Consider the following 27,780-nt stretch of genomic DNA (forward strand, 5'->3'; position numbering starts at 1 on the left):
TCTCCTCCAGCAACAAAATGCAAAGAAACTGTACAGGACTAAAAATAACCGGATGCATGCACAGTTGGGGCAAATTCTAGACCCAAAAGATACAAAGAGACCAAAAAAACCCAACTGACACTTTTGAAGAGTGGGGAGCAAAAGCAGGGTACTGAGCATGCCCCATGCACACAGCACCACGAGAGGGGTTGGCAAAACACCTAAGCCACCGGTCTGGACCGACCCCTGAACACATGCCTACCCTCACCCCATATAAGGAACAAGCTCTCCCCACCCCCGCTCAGGGAGCTGCAGCAGGGGCCCCAATAAAGCCTTGCCTGAATTTCTTGTCTGGCCTCTAGTCAATTTCTATTGGCTGGGGAAGGCCAAGAACCCTGGTCGGTAACAAGAGGGGCAGCTAGGCCATGAGATAGGGTGTTCCTGCCTTCTGAGACATGAGGGAGGCGGTGTGGGTGCAGCTTTGGGGGGCTTGCTTTAAGCTTTCCCCTCCATTTCTTGCACTTTATCCCTCCCTCATAAGCCAGGGAGATGCAAGCCAGTAGTGCTGCCGGCACCTGTCAGAGGTTCTAAGTCTCCCTGATACCAGGCAATGCTTTTGTTCCCAGGTGACCTGGAAGAGGCTGCAGTTTTAGGAAGTTTTCCCACTGCCACTGAGAAGGGCTGTGTGTGAGTGTGAGAGTGTGTGTGTGTAAGGTCAGCAGTGGGTGCTGTCACCATGGTGAGAATGACTCTAGATTTCGGTGTGGGACTTCCAGGTATGGGACTCCTCAAAATTCTCTGTAAAGTTCCCCCCTTTTAGTCCCTTCTATCATTTCTAAACACTATATAAGAGATTTCCATATCTTCTTCCATTTCTCAATGCCCTTCTCTCCAATGCCCAATGCTCTGTGTCCAAGCTCTGTGGTCTTCTCCATGCTGGGGGTCAGGAATGAGAAGCAACGGGCCAGGGGGAACGGAGGCAGTGCGATCAGGAGCCCGGAGCTCATCTTTAGAAGACGTACCAGATTCCCACAAAGGAGGAAAGGAAGGCAGTATTGACTTCCCTTCAGTCTTTCTTCCACTGATCCAGAAAAGTTACCACTATCGCTTGACTTCTTGTATCCCCTGCACCCAGACATTCCCACCCAATAAGAGAGAAGAAAACCCCATCAACCTTTAAAAAAAAATCAGGAAACAATACCCATTTGCACTTGTACTTTCACACTGCCTCATTAAAGCTAACTTAATATTAAGCCCCAACAGTGTTAGTTGGCATTCTTTTCTCTGGAACGTTCAAGGACCTATTACCCAACACAACAGTGACAACTGATAACCCTGGGCTCAGAAAGGTCTCTCTTCTGGCTTTAGTGAGTGACAAGCCAGGCGGCAACAATGACTCACCAGACCATGAGGATTTTGAAAGGCCTCACCTCTAGAGTTTCTTCTTGGGAATTGTACCTCGGGCAAAGCTTCATGAGGCCGGAGGCTCCATCAAGCACCTCACAGAGCTCCTTCAGAAACACCCCGCAGAATGGAACCACCTTACAGCCAGGGATGTGCAGCGCCCGAGTCACCACCTTCCTGTACTCGCAGGAAGATTCATGCTGGGCCATGGCGTCCTTCAGGCTTCTCATCGTCTCCAGGTCAGACTGGTCCATAAACTGCCACATTTTTAAAACTTTTCTTGACCTATTACAAGTCAATGACATTTTTTTTTTTTAGACTGAAGGAGAAATAATATAATTTACATGAAATAGCCTAAATTCCATACAAAATTCATTTTATTTCATGTTTTCTTTCTGTTTTAATATTTATTTAGGATTCCCCAAATGATGTGAATATTACTTTAATAAATTGAAACACAAAATTAAATAGGACAGATACATACAAAAATACATGTGGGGACTTCCCTGGTGGTGCAGTGGTTAAGAATCTGCCTGCTAATGCAGGGGACACGGGTTCAATCCCTGGTCCGGGAAGATCCCACATACTGTGGAGCAACTAAGCCTGTGTGCCACAACTACTGAGCCCACGCGCTGCAACTACTGAAGCCCACGTGCTCTAGGGCCCGCGTGCTGCATCTACTGAGGCTGCGTGCTGCAACTACTGAAGCCCACGTGCCTGCAAGCCCATGCTCCACAACAAGAGAAGCCATTGCAATGAGAAGCCTGCGCACCTCAACGAAGAGTGGCCCCCGCTCGCCGCAACTAGAGAAAGCCAGCGCACAGCAACAAAGACCCAATGCAGCCAAAAAACGAACACACACGTGTAGGAGGAGTTAATTTCGGAAGGTGGGCACTGAACTTAAGTTTGAGTTTTTCTGATTTCCCAAAAGGGAAACTTCCTGGGTAATATGGTTTCTACAGGTATTTATGGAGGATCGCCCGCAGAAAATGTGTTCCATCCACTCCTCTTGATCTTTTAAATGTTATTGGATTAGGCCAGTCCCGCAGGGATACCCACAAAGCCTGTTTTGACCTCTTCTGTTGAATTGCTTCTACTGAATCCAGCTCTGACATTAAGTCACTGGCCTGTCTTGAGGGACATTATCTTAAAGTATTATTTGCAGAATAGGATGTTAAATGAGATTTTTCCTACTTTGAAATTGCTGCTGAGAACAACAGCTGACATTGAACCCCACCTTCTAAAGAGAGGCAGTGGGTTGGCACCAGGAGACCCAAACTGCTCTGCCCTCAGAGGTCTCCCACCCTCCATCAGCAGAGGAACTGGGTCTGAGCAGCCACATAGGGAACGCTTCTTTGGAGAGGGCTGTCAGGGCACCATATGTGAGAAGGAGGAAATCACCCAAGTGCAGGGGCTTCAAGGGAACTCCATGGAGCGGCTGATCCATGTCCCGGCAGTTTGTTGGTCAGAGACTGACTGCTGTGTGATTTGCTTGGGGAAGTCTAACGATGAGAGGCTGCCTTGAGCTGCCTGATGGCAGCATGAGGGAGAAGGTTCCAGCGGGCGTGGCTCGCATTTGCAGACTCTGGGCGGGCAAAGCGCTGGGTGTTTCTGTGAGTCAGGAATGGACTCTGAGAGTCAGTGGGGCCTGAGTTATCTTGAAAGGCCTGCCGATGAGGTGACCTTAGTGGAAAGAGTCTGTGAGGGTAGGACTTCCAGAACTAGACACTGTAGCGGGGAGGACTGAGTAGTCAGCCAGAGGTGCACTGCCCCTTACCAGGTAACAATGCAGGGAGGTGGCTATGGGACAGTGGGTGAAGTTAAGGCAGGTAACTAGGAAGTAACCCTGAAACCACCTCTCATGGCTCTCAGTGGGGGCTCCAAGGCCAGATCACCGCTGCCCCAGTCAAGTAACACGGGCTCCCTTTACCCCTCCACCCTTCTCCTCTCCTCTCCTGCCCATTTCTTCTGCAGGGACTCTGAGTTGGAGGGAGAGGGAGAGAAAAGATAAACCATGTCTTCCCACACTCCCGCAGCTTTCTGAGACTGGATGGGCTGCAAAATTGGGGAAAGAGTGAAGCTTTAAATGAGAAGTTGAAGTTTTGATTTATATCAGACTGGATTAAAAGATCATTATGTAATATCTAAGATATCCAAAAGACATAAAGAAGCACAACATGACAAACACCCACACATCAACCTCTCAGTTTAAAAAAATAAAGCATTAATAATATGATTGAGGCCCCAATGGATTCCTCCACGAGCATATCCTCCTCCCTCTCTCACCACAGAGGACCACAGGGGACCACAACTGCGACTTTAGTGCTCTCCTTCCCTTACAATTCCTGATACTTTCCCAACACACACAGATAGCGCTAAGCAGTTTGTAGAATCGTTTGTGCATTTTTAAACTTCATACAAACGGTGTCACGCTGTAGGTAACTCTCAGGCAACCTGCTTTTGTGGCATTGCCGTACGATTCTCAGGTTCATTCACGCTCATGGACGTAGGTGAATGAGACTGCTTATTAACCACAGAAGTGATGGGGAAAGACACAGCGTCCCCAGAGACACGACCCAGAGCTAGGGGAAGGAGAGCCAACTGGCAGGTTTGAAAGACAGTGAGGTCAGAAAAATAAAATTGTCTCCTGATTTCACCCCACTAAGTTCAGCTTGTTCTACAACGAGTTCCTTATAAGGTGGTGAGAGTCCTTTTGGGGCCATGGAGTAGAGGTTTAAATAAATGAAGTGAATACATGAATGAGACTTGGTTCTCATTATTTAATCATCCTTCTTTCCGTGAGTAATGGAGCCGTCATAGTACTCTGGGGGGCAAAAGACAAACCTCAGTAAAGATCAAATGATTTTTTGTTAGACTGAGAATTGACACTTTTAAAAAACCTCTATTTCTTTTTATGATTATAAAGGTAGTAGATGCCCATCGTAGATGACCTGGAAAATACCAATAATATAGAAAATCCACCCGTAGTCCTTCCACCCACAGACAACATTAGGTATATTTCCTTCCAGTATTTATTGTATTTGTGTCTCTCTGGTCTAAACATTTAATAATAAATTTTGTTGTATAAATATTGCTGAGGTTATTAAGTATAGACCGCTTTGTTCCCACGTAGTTTTACGTATTTTATGTTACTTGTTTTCCAGTGATATTAAAAATGTTTTATAAACATAATTTTTGGTGGCTAAATAATATTCCATTGTATGACTGCATCATGTTATTTCCCTCATTTTTCTATTGTTGTTCATTTGGGTTATTTTATTTTATTATTTTAAAACTGAAGTGTAGTTGACACTTGGGTTATTTTATATTGACATTAAAATTGAGTAAATCTTGTTATATGTAAATCTTTGTACTTCTAATTGTTTCCTGTAAACAGCTGAGAATTTAGTTTGAGGAAGCAAAATGTATAAAGTATACAGAAAAGCAGTCACTTAACAGTAAGCGCCCCCTTCTCATCTAATCGTTTTAAAAATAAAAAACTTTCAGTTATCTTGGTGTAGTTCAATTACCTGTAATCTAAATATTTTCAAACCTGAAAGTACACACATGAGCTCTGCCTCCACAATCATTCCATCATAAGGACATCTAGCAACTTACCTCCTGTATATATTGTTCCAGCCAAAGAGCTACTAAACTTGGTACTTTTACCCATCTATTTGTAAAGATCAGTTCAGTTTTAAGCCAAATATAGGAGCATGAAACTAGGTAGCAGTGGGTCTGGGGTGCCCAGGAATCAGTGGTGAGGTTAGCTCGTTTGGGGTTATTCCTCACCTAAGAAAGAGTTACCTGACTCTATGGACTTCTTGGATTTTGAATTCAAACTAAGTTGGGTCTAAAATTCCCATTCACCCAAGGTCTCCACGGGTCATTCTGAGGCCATTCTTGTATCAAGAGAGTCTCTAATAGAGCGGTCCCCAACTTTTTTGGCACCAGAGACTGGTTTCGTGGAAGACAATTTTTCCACGGAACAGAGGTGGGGGGGGATGGTTTCGGGATGATTCACGCGCATTACGTTTATTCTGCACTTTTTTTCTATTATTATTACACTGTAATATATAGTGAAATAATTATACAACTCTCTGTAATGCAGAATCAGGGGGAAGCCCTGAGCTTGTTTTCCTGCACCTAGATGGTCCCATCTGGGGGTGATGGGAGACAGTGACACCTGAATTATGTGGCTTATGTTCAGTCTACTCCACAAGATGCAGCTTAACTGTCACTTGCCACTCACTGATGGGGTTTTGCTATGAGTCTGCAAGCAATTGACTTATTATAGTCTCTGTGTAGTCAAACCACTTTGCTAATGAAAATCTGTACTTGTAGCCGCTCCCCAGCGCTAGCGTCACTGTCTCAGCTCCACCTCAGATCATCGGGCATTAGATTCTCATCAGGAGCGCGCAACCTAGATCCCTCGCACGCGCAGTTCACAGTAGGGTTTGAGCTCCTTTGAGAATCTAATGCCGCCACTGATCTCACAGGAGGTGGAGCTCAGGTGGTAATGCGAGCGATGGGGAGTAGCTGTAAATACAGATGAAGCTTCTCTCGCTCACCTGTCACCTCCTGCTGTGCGGTCCAGTTCCTAACAGGCCATGGACCACTATCGGTTGGAGACCCCTGCTCTAATACATGGTATGTGGCAGCCAACCTCCAAAGATCCACACGTCCTCCTGCAGTGTGGTCCCCACACATAATGAATCAGTGCTGGTCCTATGTGACCAGTCCAATATGGCAGAAGTGACAGTGTATTACTCCTGAGGCCAGGACATAAAAGGTACTGCAGCATTGTTCTTTTGGATCATTCACTGTGGAGGGAGACAGCTGCCAAGCTGTGAGGACAGTGACATCCCGAAGAGAAGACGTGAAGTCCCCAGACAACAGCCTGCACCAGTTTGCCAGTCAAATGCAGAGGATAAGCACCATTAAAATAGAACTATTTTATCATAATGTGATCATTCTTTTTTTTTAAGAAAAGTGACACAAATTCTTTGTAGAAAATTTATCACAAAGAGAACCAAATCATCTGGATAAAGCCTCCTTCTCCCAGTATTTTTCCTTCTTTTGAGCTATGCTTGGTGCATTTGTATGACCATTTTAAATGCCAATGACATGATCATTTGAGTTTATTCTTAGTTGAGAAAGTTCAAAAGGACAGAAAAATTTCCAACTCAGAATTTTCCCCTCCACCCCCAACCTTGAATCCCTATGTAGGGCCTGGAGAATCAAAGAAAAGCCTTGAAGTGTTATGAAGCAAGATCTATTTATAGGTCTATCTATAGATTTATAGAACCCTCAATGGGAAGGTGAATCCCAGACAACAACAACAGCAATCACAGGTCCTCTTTCCGGAGGCTTACTACATGCCAGACACACATACTCAACACTTTACATTATCACATTAAATCCTATGTAAAGGGGTAGGTGATTTTCACTATTGTCCCCATTTACAGATGAAGAAACTGAGGCTCAGTGAAGTCAAGTAACTTGCCCAGATCACACAGCTATTCGGGGGGGGGAGCCAGGATTTGATTCTCTGCTATTCTCATTCGACCATTCATACTCGTCTCCTTCACACCACACTTTCACCCGCAAGAGTGAGAAGCAGCTACTTTGTGCAAGGTAACCAAAGCTGAAACGGAACAAGGCAGGAGGCTTTATGGGCAGAATGGTGATCTTATTATTAGCTTGATGGAGAAGGCGTAAGAGCAGGATATCACAGAGGTTAAGGGCACGGACTCTGAACTCAAGGTGGCCTGCAGTCACATCCCAGCCATGCCAGGTGACCTTGGGTGAATGACTTAATTTCTTCTTACCTTAGTTAGAAGTTTCTTCTTTTGTATGGTGTGGGAATAATAATAGTATCTACCTCAAAAACTGTTCTGAGAATTAAAAGATTTAATGCATAGAACATGCTTAGTCCAATGCTTGACACATAGTAAGTGTTCAATAAAAATGAGAGCTAACATTATTCAATGCTTATTATCAGTGGTGACCACTGTTATTTTTAAGGGCAGTCAGTAGTTGGGAGCTTATAGTGCTGGGGTAATTCGTAAGGCAGAGCTGGGAAGAGATAGGTAACAGTGGGGCTTACAGGGCAGGCAGGGGAAGAGATAGGTCAGTGATGGGGTTGATGGAGTTATGCAATCAGATACTTAGCTTGGCCAAGAGCATGGGATCAGAGCAGACCCAGTGAATTAGGATCGTGACTTCTGAATTCTGCAGCATCTTTGAGGGACACGGATTGTGGTGCTAGCAGAGGTTATTTCCCCCAAATAATCACGTCTAATTGTCTGGTTTGGGTAAATATGGTTACCCAGACAATTAATTCAGTGCCATGCAGCTGGTAAGAGGAAACCCCCCAGAAAACCATATTCCCTACCACCCATACCTGAGGCCGGCCAAGAACTCCATGACGGTGTTGTAGTTGCCCATGTTCCAGCAGCATTTGGCCACGTGCACCAAATATGAGAAGACTTCCCGCTTCTCCTCCATGGAGCCCGCCGTGAGGATCAGCCACGTCACCCAGGAGCTCACCTGCAGAATGCAGAGAGGGGCGTCCACTGAAACCATGTGCTGGAAGCTTGATACATACTTTTCCATAAGAAAAATGTTTTTTTTTTAAAAAGTCAGTTTAGTATTAGGAAATGAAGGACCCAGCCAAGAGACTGAATTGAAGCTCTAGCTCCATCACTGCTTTGCAATGGAATTAACCTCTCTGTATTCTTCATCTTCATCTTTAAAATGAGGCTGAAAGGTAATTTATACAATCCCTTTTCAGCTATAAAATTCCATGAGACCATAAGAAAACAAGGCCTAAGGATAACTATGATTTAAATGTATTTGACCGAAAGAGCAAGAATAAATGCAATCAATGCACTTAGCCCATAAATGAAAGTCCATTTGTCAATTAATAAAATGCGTAATATTAAATGAAAAAATGCAAAAAAAATTTTTTGAACTGTCTTTCATAAAAACATTATCTATTATGCTCCTCAAATGACTAAATAATAGAACCAATATAGCCCTTCATATACGTTAACTCACATATCTCTCACAACAATCCTGAGTCAGGAACTATAACTGTTCATTTTATAGATGACGAATGAAGGACAGAGGGCCTAAGAGACTTGCTCAAGGTCCTCAACCAATAGGTGGCAAAGCCTGAATTTGAACCGAGGTGTGTAGCCCAGAGGTGTCCCTATTAACCACTCACTAAATGCCTAATGTATATACTGTTCTCCTGCTCTAGGCTTAAGTTTAGTCTAGTGTGATTTGTCTTTTCTACTACACAGACTGAAGTATAATATTTAATAATAATCTATTACTAAAGTCCCCCCTTTATGGTATGCATCCTCAAAATCCTTTGATTAATTGCTAAGATTATTTTGCTGCTACCTGTACTTTGGTGCTTGGAACACTAGTGTTCACTTACGTTACTTTCTCCATCCTGGCTGAGGTCTGGGCTGATAAGTTCAGTTGTTAATAGATCAAAGCCTTGGTCTTGACCCCACATGGCCCATTAGTTGTACCTGGTTTAGCAACAGTGCTGAAACCTGGGGAGCAACTCATTTCCCTGGCTTGAGCGAGAGTGAAGCCTGAACAGAGAAGCCTGCAGGGAAAAAAGAGTTCAAGGTCTAAGGCAACCACTTCCCTGACTCCCTCCCTCCAAATAAAATGAGAGGAATGAGTGGCATTTAGTGCTGGCAGCAACCGCAGAGGGCAGTCCAACCCCATGCTTCCAGATCAAGAATCCAAGGCTCATGGGAGAAATGATTTGCCAAGGTCACAATTCTTGATGTCAAAGCTAGGACTCCCAGGCTGGTGCTCTTTCAGCTGATGAAGGGAGCTAGTTTTTGTAAACTTGGCACTGGTAGGTCCTTCTAAGCACTCAAAAAGAGATGCACATTTGAAGACAGAGATGGAATCAAAGGAGAAGGTACCGAGAAGAGTACCAAAAAATGATTAAAAAAATGAAAAAAGCAGAACAGAAGAGATTGATGCTGAACATGTCTTTCCTCTCCCTACACAAAAACAAATAGGGAAATAGCAACAGAGAGTTTCAGTGCTAAAACAGGGTTATAATCTGGTAGCAGCCAGGAGCGCTGCAGTAACAATCGGTCTCTTCCCTTCTGAAATTTGCTGAAGCAAAATGTGATGGGCCACCTGCCACCCCTGAGCCCAGCACGAGCCCAGTGGGCTCTAAGCAGGCACCACCGATCTCTACCTGCTCTGGACTTGGCTGAACTCTTGTGAAACATCAGGAGGACAGATCTGGAATCAGACCCCTAGGACAAGCCGTAGTCCAGATCATCCTGCAAGGAATTAAGAGCCTCTTGGAAGAAGATAACCATTCGTTCGATCTCCTGGGACTGCTTTGAGCACACAGGAGCCCTTTGGGATTCCCAAAACCAGCCCCTCTCCTGCAGCTGTGAGCAATCCCTGGCTCACTGTCTCCAAGCTCTTTCCCTTCACCTGGTTACCCAGCTAAAAGTCACCAGGCTGGTGAAACTCTGGCTCTCTAGACCAAGACATTATTTTGCCAGTAAAGACTGAGTGTCATTAATGCTTGTAACCAATTCTTCCTTTGGTGTGATTAGTTTTGATAAGCCCTATCCTGCTCTAAGAAATCATCAGAAAACACTCAGAATCATAACATCATTGACTCTGAGCTAGAAATCCAAATCCATCTCCTTAAAATACAAATGAAACCCTGAAAAGTTAAAATGGTTCTTCAAAGACACCCGATGCATTAGTTCTTGAGGCCTCTGGCTATATTTTTTCTATGGCTTTAGCTCCTTTCCTGTTGAAATTGATGGCAAATCAGTGTCTTTGCAAAGTCTCTGTACTTTCAGGCTATTTTGGTCCCACACAGTGACTTATTAGTGCAGTGACCTGAAAGGGTTAACATATCTTCCCTTGGAGAGACCTGCTTCACAGAGCAGACACAGACCACCAAGTGGTTTGTGCCTCAGTCCTGATCACACATCCAGATTTATTTCCTATCAGTCAAATCATTTTCCATATACTTTCCCACAAGGCTAGGAAAAAAATAGTGATACCATATTTCACATGGAAACCTAATTTAAGCCAACTGTTCTGTCTCTGAGTGTGAGTCCCCAGGGCTTGGTTATTGAGATTATGTAAGCACTGTTGTTACAAACACACAAACACACACACACACACACACACACACACACACACACACACCAACATCTGCTTACAGACTTCAGGGACAATTCTTATCGTGGCCTAATGTATTCATAATTCCATAGGCATTAAGTAACGAGAGTGTCAGCACAATTATAAAAAATAAATGACACGAAAAGGAAACGAGCATTCAGTGATGACTGTAAAATGTAGCCCAAAGCATAAACATGGTCATATTTACTAAGTGGACAAGGGGATGTGTTGCCAATCCAGAATTTCAGGACACTGAAATCACACAGAAAAACACAAAAATCGCATACATGTACAGTACTATGACTCAAACATAGGGAGCAGCCCTAGAGCAGAAAGGTGTTAAATGTGGCAGATTATTTTGCCTTATTTCAATGGTCAGCACAGCATAAAGAGAGAATCTGGCTCCCAGCCTAATTCTTTAAGCATTCCTCCCAGAGGCTCTGTGCTTACCCTGACGACCCTGATCCCTTCCTACATGCCTACAAGTCCTCCACAATTGCTTTTTTCTTTCCTTCTCAGGCCTTTCTCAGTACTCTGAGGCCCAGCCAAAGTGAAGAGCTTGCCCCCTCTTCCCACATCAAATGCCTTACTGGTATCACACAAGCTTCGTTTGGGAGGAATGTTCTCGCTCCATTCAAAATGACCTTTCCCTGGCCCACCATGTCTTGCCTGTGTCCTTTGTAAAGCCAAATCCTTATCTTGGCCCTTGAGGCCCCTGTCTGTTCTCCAGTCTCACCTCGGCTCTCTCTACTACACTCCTACTTTTAGGGAGGTGAACCAGGCTTTTCCCACCCTAGGGATCTTGCACTGGTTGTTCCTTCTGTGGGAAGCCCCATCCCTCCACCTTTGATTTAGCTAATGTTGACTCATCCTTTGGGCAGAACTGTGCTTAGACCTGCAGTCCGACCCCCTGCCCATGCCCTGAGTTACAGAGGCCCATGTTGGCCCTCATCCAGCTGTGCTCCCCCACAGAGTGAGAAGTCTGTGGGGAGGAGGGAACCTGTCTGTCCACTGGCTGTGCACCCACCTCCAGATCGCTCACCCCTGTAGACCCAGGATTCCCAATCCCCTGTCCAAACAGCTCACTTCCAGGCCGGCAAGGGCCTGTTTTCTAGATCAGTCCTCCTGAGGGTAGATCATAACTCTAGGCCTGAAGGCTGGCCAAGTGGGGAGGGTGGTGTATTGATGGAGTTTACACTTGAGGCCGGAGGTGTCCACACGATACACAGGCATACGAGCCAGGATGGAAAGAGGAGGTGGGAAGGCCACGGGCGGGCCTTCCTTTGTACCTCGTGCTGAATTCCCTGAAGTCAGGGGAAGGGCCGCCTTCAGGAATCTGATGAAAGCCTTGCTGTCTTGAGGAGGCCTGTCCTGATGTCCCACCTGGGCTGGGTCCATGTGCTGTGCATTATGTGGTGCCCCAGGCTCCCTGGACAGTCAGCACCGTGTTCCCTAAAAGGCTGACTTTGGGGCTGCCGTGCTCACCAGCAGCAGAGCCCACTGTTAAGTGCTTAAGGAGAGTCTATGAATGAACGCATGTGACCTCCCCTGGGAAGGCCTTTCTGAAGGCTCACCGACACCCCACGTGCAACTTCCTCCTGCTTCTCTTTCACTGAATGTCGGACCTTGAGTGCAGCGTCACGTCTGCACTTGGGTTCTCACAGCTGTGTGGATTTACATCTGGCTTAGCTTTGTTATATTTGTGTGCCTGACTCTTTCACATGGGTCTGTTCTGTCTCCCCCCCCAGACCTTAAGTCCTCGAGGGCAGAGACCATCTTTCCCACATCCCCAGTGTGGGGATGCTCGGTGCCCCTGACCAGCAGGCAGGCCACTCAGAGTCCCAGGAGGCCGTAGGCAGAAAGGATTCTCAGCCTTCAAATGGTCAGATATTATATTTGGGAAAAGGCCTGAACACTTCCTACTGCTGTTCCCAGGTCCAGAAAAAGGGGACAAATGACTTCCTGCCAAGAAGTTTGTTTGAACATGCTGAGCACCAGTTTTCGTAGAAAGATGATCCTTTGTAACAGGTATCTGGTCACCCTCACTGCTAAGTCCAGCCTCAAGTGGTGAAATCTAAAGAAGGCAACGAAAGTCTCTCTAGACAAAGCTCCTGTGAAGCGGGTTGTATGCAGTGCACATCTATACCCGCCCTCCACTGAGCTTTACGAGAACAACCCTTGAACTAGAGAATGCGGCCTGCACACGCAGGCAATACACTGACACACGTGTGCACACGCACGTGCACACACACACACACACAATGCCCCTGCCCAGGCGGTACTCCTCACAACATGGAGCACCGGCATCAAAATCTCCAGAGTGGTGGTAGGGTGTTTATTCAAATGCAGATTACAAGGCCTCATCCAGACCTAGAAACCAGTCTAAGATTGCAGCCCAGGAATCTGCATTTTAGATAACTCCCTGGTGTTCTTATATACACTTAAGTTGAGAGCTATCCCAGGGGTTCGGTGTTCCTTTCTGCGCCCCTGAGCCTCGAGTCAGGAAAGCGTCACTTATGTAGTACCTGTCCAATACTATAAGTCACCACCTCTGTGACTGTACTTGAGACTGGGGCTGTCACCCGTTTGGAACGTGGAAGGAGGAGCCAGCGGGAGACAGCATAGCATAGTTGGTGGGGAGCGTGGGCACCGGAGTTGAGCGGACCTGCCTTCAACTCCCAGTTCCACTGTTACCCTGCACAGGTCCCTGAGGCAAGCGACCTACCCTCTCTGAGCCTCAATTCTCTTTTCAGTAAAAGGGGAATAATAATACTTACCTGATAAGACTGTTGTCAGGATGAACCTGGAGGTTGTATCTAAGATCTCAATGTGATGCTCAGTGTGTAGTTAAGGGCTCAATAGATGTTAACTACTGCGGCCACCTGCTGTTTCTACAACTACTATTAATATTGCTACCTGAGCTGTAGAGAAGCTGAATTCCAGGAAGCAGAGCACAGAAATTCAGAATAGAGGAGTCTCCAAGTTCCACTTCCTAACTACAAGGAAGGAAGCAGCCCAAGGCTGAACCAGGAAGAATCTGTGGTTGCCTTGAGAAGGGTTTGCACCCCAAGCACAAGCCTGTCCTAAAAGGATAACTCATATTTCCTCTTCTCTGAAGGCTTCCCTGACTCCTCATTAGGAATAAATTTAACCATTATTTTCTATTTAAATTGCTCAATCCCATATACATATGTAGATATTTACATATATGTATGCATAGGAGTATTGCTAGTACCTTGTCCTGAACCAATCTCTTCCAAGTGTGAGCTCCTTGAAGCAGAGGCCAGGACTTAATGTCAGGGTCTTGTACTAAGGATGCAGTGGCCATCGAGTTACACATGCTCAGGCATCCTCCTTGATGTGAAGTGAGTGCAGAAGAGTCTCTCGAACTCCTGGTCCTGCTTGGCATGGTTCCACCATGACTGTGTTTAGGAGAGACTCAGATGGAAAAAAGGGGGCACCTGAAGGTGGTTTCTGGAGAAGCCCCAAACACATCTTGGATTATACTCTCAAATTGCGTCGCAGTTGTCTATAGAACAAACTCTAAACCTCTTTTTTTGGCCTTCAAGCATGGTACCATCTGATCTAAATTTACACCTCCAGCATTAATTTTCACTGTTGCCCGCCACTCATCTGTCTGACATTCCAATCCTACTACATTTTGTACCATTTCTTATTCTCTGCCTATTCTTTTCTCCTTTTTAATTAAAAAAAAAGTCTACTTAAATACTCTGTCTTCTTTGCAGATATTACATTTTTAAAAAACTGTCTTAAGTACTTAACGTGTATTCATTTAATCCTACAACAAACCTAATGAAATGTATGTCATTATCATCCCATTTAATAGATGAAATGGAAACAGAGAGGTTTAGTCACTTTCCCAGTGTCACACAGCTAGTAAGTTGTGGAGGGAGGAATCCCAACCTAGGCAGCCCAGGCCCAGAGCCCGGGCTCATAATACTGTCTCTGCAGGCACAAGTTGGTTCTTGAATGCTGGTATTTCTTGGGGCTCTGTCCTTGACCCTTCTTGGATCTCTTCTTATGCTACCTCCTCTTCTTAGATGATTTCTTTCACTTGCCTGGTTTTACCCACCTCTCTGCTGCTGTCTCCAAATATCTATCTCTTGTCCTGTATATCCAAAAATTAACTGGACCTTTCCACCTGGAGGGCCAAAGGCCACCTCAAGCACACCCTGATCCCAGTCCTTGACTCTTCCTTCACCTTCCATTCCCTCATCCAACTGACTGCCAAACAGCCCAGATGTCACCTCCTCCAGGAAGCCTTTCTTGAATCCTCATGTTTAATCAAAATTACTTTATCACTGCACTGTGACCACTTTCCCCCTGTCCTCTGTCCCTGGAATTTGAGCTCCTTGAAGGCAGGCATTGTTTTACTCATTTATTTCCCAGCACAGGGTCCAGCATGAGTGGTGGGTCCTCAGTAACTTCTTACTTTGAGTCACACACAAAGCACAGCAGCCAACTCCCTGTCAGTGCTGCCCTTCTCAGCAGTGTCCAAGGGCCTGAGTGTCCAGGGCATCTGGAGGCTGCAACCCCACCCTATAATCGCTTGTCTACTTGTTCTTCACCCAGGAGGCTCAGAGGCTTTTGCTGGGAAAGGATACTCTGGGAGCCATGGCATAGAAGGCCTGTGGGCATTTGGGCCCATGACTGGAAGATTCCATTTTCCCTGAGAGAACTGGGCATCAGAGAGTTAGGGTAGTGATGGCTTTCTCGTCTGCTCTGGAATGAGCTGGGACCATTCTGAGGTGCCCTGAGTGATGTTCAGGAAATGGCCTCCCAGGTTACTTAAGTCCCCCGATGGGGAACTCACTGGCTGCAGGCCACACTGCTTGGAAAAGGGAGAGAGAGAAGGTTGTCTTCCAGGGCCACCGAACAGGTCTGGAGGTTCTGAGACCTGCTGTGAATCACTCTGGGTCCCAGGGCAGGTGGACACCTGTCACAGGAAAGGAAAACTGAGCCAAACAAGTCACTATTTCACTCGTAGGGCCCAATGGCAAATGTTTGCCAATCGCAATGCGGATGGTGAGCAGGTAACAGGAGACCAACAGTTAAACCGATATCAATGATCAAGCAGGAAGGAGAGAAGGGAGGGGAATAAAATCGTTTGCATGTGTTGGTCTATGTTCCCCTGAAGACAAGTCTGTGTGAAGAAACAAAGGATATTGGCATCCCACCAAGATCAATGACATCCTGCCCGGTTGGACCCTGGTAGATATAATGGATCACTAAGAAGATAATTAAATCTGCCGTCTGTGCAGTACATGTGTGTAGGGGTGAGCGTCTGTGAATGAACTTGTTAGAGAATAAATCTGATGAAAACCAGAATTCTGCCTCTTTAGCTTCCCTGTTTCAATGGGAGGTGGGGGAGAGAAGGGAGAACACTGGATTTGAAGCCAAAGAAATGCAGGTTCACCGCTTGGCACTGCTTTTCACTATTTCTGTGACCTTGAGCAAGTTTCTTACCTTCCCTGAGACTCAATTTCTCACCCATAAAATGTCCTGCCATAAGGGTGTGTGTGTGTGTGTGTGCGTGTGTGTGTGTGTAAACTAATAAAAGATACAATAAATATATGTAATGTGCTCTAGTGGTTGGAGCAGAGTACATGCTCAATAAATGTCAACTAATACTGATAATGAAAAAAAATAATAAGCAGCTCCTTCTTCAAAGATGTTTCTTTGTGGAAACAACGTTGGCCTTCTTATCACAGTGCCAGCTTCTCTGTTCTGTTTAGCAGAGAGGGAGTTCCCAAGGATTACACTCTAAGAAAGAATGATCCTTTGCTTCTTTTAAAGAGGCCAGAAAGGAGAGGTAGAGGGAAGGCAGAAAAGGGGTAAGAAAAAAGTTGAGAAAAAAACTTATCAAAAGGAAGTCTAAGAGGAGTTGGTAGGGAGGGGTGGGAAACAGGAGATGGGGAAGGAGGATGTGGGCGAGGGCTGTCTGAGGACTTGTGGATATGGTTTGATAGGAGGGGGAGTGCTTGGAAAATAGCAGTGAGTCACAGATAGGTTCTAAAGGGGCAGCTGCCCTGAGAAACCAGGGTCCTTTGTCCAGGAAACATCAGGTACATTGGACAGCAGTTACATTTGATTCAGAGTGGAATTAAACAACAGCATGGGCCACTGGCCAGTTCAATATCTTTCTTACTTCGTGAGAAGGAGGTCACCTTTTCTAGGGAAAGAATAGATCCCAATTCCAAATAAAACCCAACAGAGCTGTACATGTAAGGCAAAAATTCTAGGATGTCCAGCACAAAATAAAAGTACTTGGTGTGCCTCCCCAACCACCTAACCTATAAAAATAAACAACGACTGTCCTTTGCTGAGGTCATGTAACTGGCTGAATGGTAACTACCCTGGTGGCGCAAAGCAACGATCTTGAACCTGAGAGCTGAGTGAGCAGAAATTCACTTTGGGAAGCAAACGACTGCCCAGGGGCCTGGCTCCAGCACTTCCACACTGTACCTGACACTTCATTTGTCCTGTTCGCTGACTGGCATGCTTCTTCATGTGTGCCTGTCCATCTGCAGCTTTAGATTTCGAAGTCTTGGCAGGCAGACCCTTGTGCCAATTTTGAGTTGTTCCCATGTTATTCTGCATACAGTAGGTGCTCAGTAAATATTCCAGCAGCTGTAGTTTTCTCTTTCTGCTCCAAAGACCCAGATAGAGACAGGTCAGCCAGATTTTGTGGTAATGTGCCCCAAACTGTGTTCTGGGGACATGTTCTACCAGGATTTTGTGAAGAAAGTGTCTGGGGCCATACAGGTTTGGGGGATGCTGGGATAAATTAAGATTTCTTCACTGGCAGGATTTCTTAGAGCTCTAAATATGCTAATGTGCATGGTAAATCTCCAAGAAGGGGCTAATATTCAGAGTTTCCCAAATCCTTTATACCATATGACATTTTTTCAAAGGAATACTAGCATCTAGAAAAATCCTGGAATATTGGCACCAGTCTGTCTGAGCTCCTACAGCCTGGAGCCGACACAGCCAGAGGCTCGTCTCCACTGGTAATTCTGGAGACCTCGGCCTGCATCTGCTCAACCTGAGAACTCATCCCTCCATCTCCAGAAACTGCACGGTGTCAGCGGACCTCAGGAGGTAGAAATAGTCAGAAAGGGCAGCATATGGTTTTGTAACAGGTGCCATAAATTCAGAATCAATATATTATTGTAGGAATTCTAAAACCAAGACACAAAGAAGATTTTCCTTGAAATCCAAAATGAGGAGATTAAGGCATGTGGGCAATTATTATTTCATAGCCAAGGCAGTCTTGAGGAAAGAGCCTAGCAGACTGGCTTTGAGCCATGTGGTTCTACTACACAGTGTGCCAACGAATATATCAAAGATCCTAAAGGTTATTTAGCTCATTTTCCTTATTTCATAGATGAAGAAACCCAAGAGAACCAGAGAGGTCAGGTGACTTGCCCAAGGTCAACTAGCTAGTGAGTGGTAGTGCCGGGGCTAGATCCCAGGTCTCCTGACCTCAGGACATCCTATAGTCACAATCTGCTGGGCTTCCGCTATCTCTCTGAAGAGGATCTGATGCACCGCCACCCCTCCCCCTCTCACTCCCTCCATCCGTGGGTCCAGAGAGGCAGGCTCCGCCTGGGTGAGGAAGCAGCACGTGCCAGCAAGGAGTTAACCTGGTCTGATGGGGAGAAGAAGGAGAGCTGAGAGCTGCAGGACTTGCTGAAGACGCTAACTCAGGGAGCCTACAAGATGGTGAACAAAAGGAAGAAGAGTCAGGACATTGAGAAGCCCTCAGTGGGCAGCTGCCTGCCCACAGAGATTTGGGGCAGAATTCTAGAAGGGAGGCTGGAAGGAAGATGGGGAGAAATAATAATAGTTGGTGCAGTTGCTACTTGTCTTCAGTGATGGCAGGAGAGGTCCGAGGAAGAGTCAAGAAGCCTCCTCTAAAAAAAACAAAAACAAACTAGGAAAGGGACTTCCCTGGCAGTCCAGTGGTTAAGACTCCACGCTTCCTATGCAGGGAGCACAGTAAGATCCTGCACAACGCAGGGCGCGGCCAAAACAAACAAACAAAACAAAAAAGAAGCCTCCTCTGCTTCCTTGAGGAGAGGGGGCAGGTGCGAAGGGCCCTCCCAGAAGGTTTCTGTTGGGATGTGTCTTCTGGGAAGGGAGACAGCGGCTGCTCACCGGTGATGGTGGCAGATTATGGGCTGCGGACCCTGATGAATAGCTCATGGGCATAAACCCAAGGACAGGAGCTGCAGAATTCAAAACTCTGGGCATGGGGAGGCTGGAGGGAGCTTCAGACCGGCAGAAGAGGGGATTTATTTTGGAGACTGGGGGCACGCCATGTGGCTGGCAGGACTTCGGAGTGATTTTGAGTGGGCTGAAGTTCTACTTGTTTTCTTCAGGAGAGTCAGTTAAAGAAGTTTGGGGGGGTGTTGACAGTTTTGGGGGTGTGCTGACAGTTCCTGTAAAAGTGACTGACCTGTTTGGGGTCTGATAGTTTAAGCGTTCCTTGAAGCCATGGCAGGAGTGGGTGGGGGCCAAACACAAGCCTTGCTTCTCCTGTGGACAGAGGGTGAGTTTCCACTCCAGAGTGGTTAAAGACATGTTTCATATCTGGCTCAAGAAATCTCTTTAGAGAAATATTTACCTGGAAAATGCTTTGGGTACAGATGACAGAGACTGAGAAGTAAAAACTGCCATTTAAGTATTAGAAAGTGGCACATCTTATACCCAAACAAAACGGAACAAAAGCCCAAACCAAACCAAGACCATGTTTCTGGGGTGCCGACTAGACAAATATTCTTTCCTAGATGCAGGGCGTGGGGGGGTAGGAAGCCCATGATCAAAGTCAGAAGTGCTAGATTCAAGTCTCAGCTCTAACATTTACTACCTGTGATACTGGGCCAATTACTTTGTCTCTTCTATTCCTTCCATTTCAAGCAGGCCTGTCAGTAACACCTACCTTACAGAATTGCAGGGTTAAAGGAAATAAGGTGAAGGTGCTTATACTTAGAAGCACAGTAGAAAGATTAGCCAATGTTATTAATATTAATGGACGTGCATTCAATGATTTCCAGATAAGGCATTTGGTTTTGTGAGGCACCTACATTTAATGTGGTATTTCTTTGAATTTAGAAGTTATAATTTTTGAATTAATGTCTTACTGTCTCCCTCACCCCTCACTGGCCTCTGCTCTATTAGACTTGCACATAGAATATGCCTATATTACCCCCAGCCCCACTCTTTTTTTTTAAGATTTATTATTATTTTTTATAAATTTATTTATTTTGTTTTAATTTTTTTGGGCTGTGTTGGGTCTTCGTTGCTGTGCGTGGGCTTTCTCTAGTTAGTTGCAGCGAGCGGGGGCTACTCTTCGTTGTGGTGCGTAGGCTTCTCATTGTCGTGGCTTCTCTTGTGGCAGAGCACAGGCTCTAGGCACACGGGCTAAGTAGTTGTGGCTCATGGGCTTAGTTGCTCCGCGGCACGTGGGATCTTCCCGGACCAGAGATGGAACCCATGTCCCCTGTATTGGCAGGTGGATTCTTTAACCACTGTGCCACCAGGGAAGCCTGCCAGCCCCACTCTTTAAATTCAATATTTTTATATCTTTCTTGTGGCAGGAAAGAAACTAATAAAGGAGGATGCTATTTATGTCCACAGACAAATTAACAGATGTTAGTAAGAGCGTAAAAGAAAGTTTTACTATGAGTGGATGAGAGTTCAGTGTATAATGTAAAAATAAGAACATCTTAAAACTAGACATTTTCATATAAGATTGGCTAAAAGATTTCTTTCTCTTTTCTCCTAATTTCCTAAGATACGGTCAGAAACTCATGTTTTAGTCAAATATTTTTCTGAAACAAAATCGGTTTGCAAAAATTTTTTCCTTTTAACTTTAAGTGAATAGACTAGGGCCTTCTATCAAATATATTCAACACCTGCAGCTTATAAACTCAGGCCCAGATTTCCTAAAAATGCTGGACATGTTTTAGTATTTTACTGATAAAACCCAGATGTCTTGTCTTACATGCCCTAGAAGAAAAGAAATATATAAGCTTACAAAGAACACTCACCATTTTAAATCTGATTAAACTCTATGCCAAACAAGGACTGGAAAGAGTATGATGTTTGTACAAACAGTCTTTTCAAAAGTATTTTTCAAATCCACTTAAATGTCCTGGAAAACTCCTGAAATGTGAGCCAGCAATATTTATGTACATTCCACCCCTGCATTGGAATATTAGTTTGGGATCATGTCTCCATGCTTGGAGTAGGAGTTGTGGTGATGGTTAGCTTGATTCTTCAATCTGTGTTTCCAGGCCCACGTGGAATGAACCCCACTTTGGTCACATACATAGGACAGTACCATTTCGAGCCCGGTAGCTTGGTATCAGAACCACCTGTGAGAGTTTGCCATTTAGTGTCTAATTCTGTAGATCTGGGGAGGGGGAGGGTAGGAATCTGTCCTATTAAAAAGTTTCCCTAAGTGATTCTGATTAAGCCTAGGAACCGCTGATCTAGGGTCTCGGCCGTTCGCAAACTTAAGTGTGTACAGGAATCTTCGGTGATTTTGTTAAAATGTAGGTTCTGATTCAGTAGGTCTGGGCTTGAGGTTGGGGTTACGTGTGGAGAGTCTGCATTTCCCTCTCAGGTCTCTTCGGTCTTTTTCAGTCAGGAATGGTTCCTCCATATTTCCCTGCCTTTCGTGTCCTCTGCAGTTTCAAAGGTTGCAGCCTTACGCTCTGTAGGATGGCCCTTGACCTAGGCCCGCGGGATATTTCCTCATGACCACACTTTGGTTACGCTGTTCTGGCAGGAATGCCCCGGAATGAAGCTGGCTTTGGCTCGGTACATCACAACAAAGGGCACAGGACATCAACACTTGGCACCACTTGGGCATATCAATCTTGATCATGTGCCCAGACTTCTCTACCATAAAGTCACCATTTGCCCCCTGATAACTGATCAGTGCTTTGTGGGGAGGTGGTTCAGTGATTGCACTGAAATGCTGCTACTTGTCAAGCCTCTGTCCATCTGCCTTCCGCTGATGACTACCACTTGGATCAGCCAGCTACCCCTGTGAGAGCTGCCAAATGATGATTTATATTTCCACCCTTACTTCTATATGGATTAGCTGCTTTCCTTGGTAAGAATGAGCTCTCCCTTCTCCCCCACTTATTTATTTATTTATTCACTTAAATCAGCAAAGACTCACGGATTGCAAATTCTCCCCACGATATTGGAATCCATGACTACCATAATGAAGCTCAAATTGTTGCAGAAGCTCAAATCCTGAGTCTTTCTGACACGTCTCCATCATCATTTGAGCATTTCCTTACTTTCTAGCATAACAAGATGTTTCAGACTTCTCTTAATTTCTTCCTGCCCCAGCCATGGAATCAGCCTTTTCTCCAAGAAGCCCTTGGTTTCCTTTTAGTGGAGGATGGTATTTAAAATACAGTGTCTGTGTGCACAGTGTGTTCACGCTACTGGAATGTCATTGTTTCTAGGTCTCCTAGGCACACAGAGCTAGAAAACACACACATAATCCCCCCACACCCCATAACTATTCCCATATTTATCTCTTTATACGTATTTTAAAACATAAGTTCATAATGAAATCTACATTTCCAATACCTCAAGGTTCTTTCTTCTTTCTAGGTTTGTATCTTTTCCAACAGTAATGAACCTGGCTTTCAGATATTTTTCTTTCATATAGATAGTACTTATTTATACAATCAGCTGAGTTATTTGCTGAAAGTAACCGGTATTCCAGCCATCCAGGCCTTCTCTTCCATCCACCACCTACATATACCCCCGCCGCCACCCTACATTGTCTGACGTGCCATTGATGTACCTCTGCGTGGCTCCCACACCCCTCACTTCAATGAGGCACGCCTGCTCCTGACGCCTCCATGCTGGGCAAGAAAGGGAAGGCTATTCATCCTTTGTAAATGGACCAGTAGTGTCTTGTGTTTAAGCTACAATGGGTAGTAACTTCATAATTGTGAAAGTAAATCTGACCTTTTTTGTTAAAACATTCACTAATAAAAAAGTAAACATTAAGATAATTTAAACATTGTGTGTGTGTTTGTGTGTGTGCGTGGCAGCTGAACTTTAAAGTTGTAAAGAACTTTAGAGGTCACTCAGTCAAATGGTTTCAAATTTGGGGGCCCCAGGATTTTATGGGGATGCCTAGGACATGACATTGAATAAGCAGAGCTGCTCTGATGAAGAGAGGCTGGATGAGGAGTGGGGTAGAGTCTCTTCAAGCAACATTCCTTGGGGCTCCTGAGAACGTCATTTCAACACCACCAGCCTTATCCACCCCTCAAACTCCAAACAAGGAGAAGGCAGGCTTTACTGACCACTTTGCTATTTGCTAACAGCTTAGCCACATAGATTTGTCCATTGTCCACTGTTGATACATGGCCAGGAATGACCTATGGGGCCAAGCTGTGTATCTCACCAGATTTGGGGATTCTCACATTCCTTCTGAATCCTTATGAAGGGGTATCAGAAGATCACATTGCATAGGATTTGCCCATTGATGGCATAAACTCCAGCTCTGCACAGGAGAAAGAGGATGGCCTAGATCCCTAGCTCTCTTTTTTTTTTTTTTAAATAAATTTTTTATTTATTTTTGGCTGTGTTGGGTCTTCGTTGCCGCACACAGGTTTTCTCTAGGGTCGGAGAGTGGGGACTACTCTTTGTTGCGGTGCGAGGGCTTCTCATTGCAGTGGCTTCTCTTGTGGAGCACAGGCTCTAGGCATGCGGGCTTCAGTAGTTGTGGCACATGGGCTCAGTAGTTCTGGCACGCGGGCTCAGTAGTTGTGGCTTGCAGGCTCTAGAGCGCAGGCTCAGTAGTTGTGGTGCAGGGGCTTAGTTGCTCCGTGGCATGTGGAATCTTCCCGGACCAGGGCTCGAAACCATGTCCCCTGCGTTGGCAGGTGGATTCTTAACCACTGCGCCACCTAGCTCTTAACTCATCCCCAAATTATTTCAATGTGGCATTTAGGTGAATAGGATACACCTGCCCCTACTCCCCACAACTGCAAACAGAAAGAGACATATCTACATTATGACACAAAAAAAAGAGAAAAACAGTCTTTCAATGGTAGAACGGTAAAGAGTACTCAATAAAATAATATTGAGCATTGAAAATGAATCAATCATAGCCACACATATCGACATGGATGAATTTCAAATACAAAAATTAATGAAAGAACAAGTCAGGAAAAAACACACACAATTTGGTCAAAACCTTCCAATGATTTCCCATATCGCTCTGGGTAAAATTGAAATGGTCTACCATTAAATCGAAAAGCTCTATACCATCACGCCGCTTGACCTCACCTTCTACTAGTCCCCTCCGTTCTCCACAGCCACATTGACCTCCTTACTGTTCCCTGAATGTGCCAGGCATGGGACCCCCCGCCATCTCCACAGGGCATTTGTACTTCCTGTTCCTTCTGCCTGGACAGCTCTTCCTTCAGATGTCCAGAGAGCTCACTTCCTCCACCCCTTCCTGTCTTTACTCAAATACTAGGCTGTCTGCAAGGTCTTCCCTCACCACCTACTTCAGGTTATAACAGCCACTCCTCCCCAACACTCCCCACCCCCTCCCCTGCTTTATTTTCTCTCTAGCACTTATCAAGTCATATGCTTTACTTATCTTATCATCTGTCTCCACCTAACTAGAATGTAATTCCTATCAGTAGAGGTTCTTGTCCGGTTATTTTTTCAGCACAGGATCTCCAGAGCCTAGAACAGGGCCCAGCATGTCGTAGGCATTCAAGCAATATTCCTGGATGAATGATTGAATGAACAAATGAATGATATTCCAAAGCATGGCCTCAAGAAGCCAACAAAAGTGCTAGCTGTCTGATGACAGGAGGAAGAGCTCATTTCCAACTCTGCTGGATCTGAAGAGTCACTTTTGGCAGCCTGCCTTTGACGTATAATTCTAGTTGACAGATGAACCCCTTTAGTGATCCATTTAGGAACTGGGGTTGGGGGGAGGGCATGTTGGAGATGTTCACCCCGGAAAGGGCATTAGGATGCTTCCTCACTCACAACAAAGTGTGTTTTTAAAAAGCTGAAGTACATTTGTTTCCTAGTCAAGGTGGCCAACTGGCAACTTTGGCCTCAGACTCTTGCTGGCCAGTCCTGTCCTCTGTGTTCTATGTATTTAGTCATTCAACAAATATTTGTGCAGCAATGTCTAACTGACAGGACTGCACTAGGGCTTCATGTGCATACCTTTCTTCTTTTTATTAAACAGACTTTTTCAAATTTCTTTGCCTGCAACTGTATTTCATTTTCATTCTCTCCTCCTCCCTCCCCCCTCCTTTCTTTCCTTCTCTCTCTCTCCCACTCACAGGATTCCTAGTTTTAACCTTATTATTTTAAGCAATACATGTTTGTTATAAAAAGAAAATCCAACAATATATAGCCTTCGGTACAGGAGAAAATGAAATTCCCTCCCTCTTTCCCTCACTATGGGTCACCCTAATAATAACATTTATCGGCCCTCTCTGCAAGTAGACAGGTGAGAGTCCTTGGGGAATAGAAAGGTGGTGAAAGGGGAGAGAAGTTTCACAAACTTGACTTTTATATGTAAAGGGACTTGCCTGGAATCTCAATTTTCAATTGTCTGTAGCATGTCACGCTTGTCAAAAGCTTGGCTGAGGTAACTGGTATTTGAGAAAGACATCCTAAGGGTCATACCAGGCATTCATTCCTGAGATTTTCTAAGCTTTATCCCTGTGCCAAGCGAGACTCTAGTGAGCAACACACCTGGACTAGATTATCTTAGCTCTCTACATGCGTATCTTTAGAGAGCTATGCTTTTAAATTATGTCCTTTTATTGAGGGTCAGTATAAAATATGGCCGGGCAGAGACTGTTTCTGCAAATGCTTTTGTTCTCAAAACAGCTCTTGGAGACTATCCACCTTCTATAGGACACATAGAAGAAATTCCTCCCAGAGCTTAGCTTGGATTTTTGGATGAGCTGGTATGCTGCTGCTTCTTTGCCCTCCTCCTCTCATTCCTCTTCTTTCCTCTCTTCTCTAAACTTTCTTTTTCAGATAACGAGAATAATATTGTATCATCATCTCTCTCTTTTTGCCTAGGCTACCAGGAAGCTCGGACCAACTTTTGAATCAATGGTATCAGTTTCCTTTTGCCCAAGCGTTCTTTCTTGTATTGTTCTACCCTTTCTTACATGATTTTAGCCTTTTTACTCCATCATTTCTAAAAGCTTCTTGAGATTTTTTTCTTTTTTTGCAAGAAGGAGGAGACATAAATAATCCATTAATAGAGAGTCCAATGCTGACATTTTACAACTTACACATAAGGAAAATAAGGCTCAGAGAGGTTGCCTTTGCTAAGAGCCACAAAAAGCTAATTAATGGAAGCTTTCAGACTAAAACCTGAGAGAGTGAGGGTTCCCACTCTCTCACTACCCTATATATTATTTCAAATTAAAGACTAGAATTTCTTCTGCCTTTAGATATTGTGAATATTCACTCTGCTTGATTTCCCTTGTGTTCCGCTTCTGGGGAAAGAAGGCAAGGCTGTGGTCTGTACGATCTCCCCACTCATCACCAGCAATGCACAAGGCTGACTGGATCTGGGAGGGAGGGGGAGAACTTCTCACATCATTTCTGCGTAGGCAACCTAACAAATTCACTTGGGACCTCAGGCATAATAACGGGGATATGGACGAAATATATTGAGGAAACAAGTTATTTCTGAGTATGACATTTTTGTTGTGGACTGTGGGGTCACCAAAAAGAAGGACACCATGAGTTTAAAGCAAGCTGAGGGGTTCCACATTTTGATGTTTGAAATATGGTAGTTTATACTCCCAAAGCAAGTGTGATGGATTGGATTTAAAATAATTAATTCCCCCTAAAACATTAATATGAAGTAAAAATTCTTATTTGTACTTTTAGGTTTCCTTGTATGGAAAAATAGGGTGAGTGGAAAGATGAATCTAAGAGTGTGAGTTGGCCAAATATTCAGGGCAGACTGACAGGTGTCCCTAAGAGCGGTGGAGGATGGGGTCACAGTTAGGAGGAGCAGAGAGCATGGCAGAGCCCAGAACTGACTGGAGTGCCACTATGTATACGGGTTTTGGAGGCACACAGACTGTCTGGAATCCCAGCTCTCCCAGGTACCAGCTTTGTGAACTCCGACACGTTTTCTAAGTTCTTTGAGCTTTGGTGTAAAACGGAAATAAGAACAGTGATACCCCAGGACTGTGCAGAGGATTTAATAAGGCCACATGGATAAATCCCACAGTGTAGACTTGTTTACGTGCTCAACTAATCACAGCTATCACCGTTCCTGAGTCAGGTTAGAGCAACCATGGTAGCCAGTGAGTAACTAGGTTACTTAAAGAACTAGGCCAAAATCGTAAAGAAAAACCATCAGTAGTACATGGAAGATACTGAAGAGGTGCTGGGTACACTTAACTGAGGACAGACTTTACTCTCTGGGGTGGACGTAGCTGCAGAGAAGACAGTTTTCAGACTGAAATTGTGATGAGCCAGACTTATGTTAGGATACCTCAAACCAGTGAATGAACTGTGTACCTGGGTCATTGCCTAACTCTGCTGGACTTACATATCTTGCAGCCAAAGAACCAGGGTTTCCTCACATTGTCATCAAGTCATAAATGACCAGCTGAGCACAGAACGGGCCAAGGTGCCCCTGGAGGGTAATAACAGGGAAAGACTACAGTCCTAAGCCCAAGGGGAAAAGACCCTCACAGAATGAGCGATTGGCAGCCCTGAGTCTTAGGGGCTGAGGCTGGGGAGCATCAGCTTCTATGGGGGGGGGGGGTTGTGAAGTTCTTGGCTCAGTTTCCTCACAGACAGTGAATTGGATCTGAATGTGAAACATCTTGCCAGAAACTTTCTGTTACAGGAAGCTCCCTAGAAAGCAATGGAAGATTAAACTGTTACATCTCCTTTAAAGGCATCACTATTATCTCAGGGACAGCGGGGGAGGGTACTGTGGCCGGGAATAAATTAAGTTGATAAAAGGAATATGGAAATTTCCCCTTGGTATAAAACGTCTTGATTGATTGACCTAGATGGTCCAGATGTTTGGATATGGACAGATATTCTACATGCTGTGGTCACATTATAAAATATTGGGCTCTACACCATTTGTAAACTGATCTT

The 27,780-nt window shown here is 44.9% G+C and overlaps 1 protein-coding gene across 2 annotated transcripts in view; it reads right to left on the reverse strand.

Moving 5' to 3' along the window:
* The window catches only part of PLCE1 (phospholipase C epsilon 1), a 273,926-nt gene that overhangs the window by 72,421 nt on the left and 173,725 nt on the right, over positions 1-27,780 (reverse strand). For both annotated transcript variants that reach the window (XM_065893739.1, XM_065893740.1), the window contains exons 4-5: positions 7,790-7,935; positions 1,410-1,668 (exon numbers count right to left, since the gene is read on the reverse strand). In XM_065893739.1, coding sequence (XP_065749811.1) covers positions 1,410-1,668; positions 7,790-7,935 — 405 coding nt within the window. The remainder of the gene's footprint in view (positions 1-1,409; positions 1,669-7,789; positions 7,936-27,780) is intronic.

The sequence above is a fragment of the Phocoena phocoena genome, chromosome 16 (genome assembly GCF_963924675.1).
Source record: "Phocoena phocoena chromosome 16, mPhoPho1.1, whole genome shotgun sequence".
In the NCBI taxonomy this organism is placed as follows: Eukaryota; Metazoa; Chordata; class Mammalia; order Artiodactyla; family Phocoenidae; genus Phocoena; species Phocoena phocoena.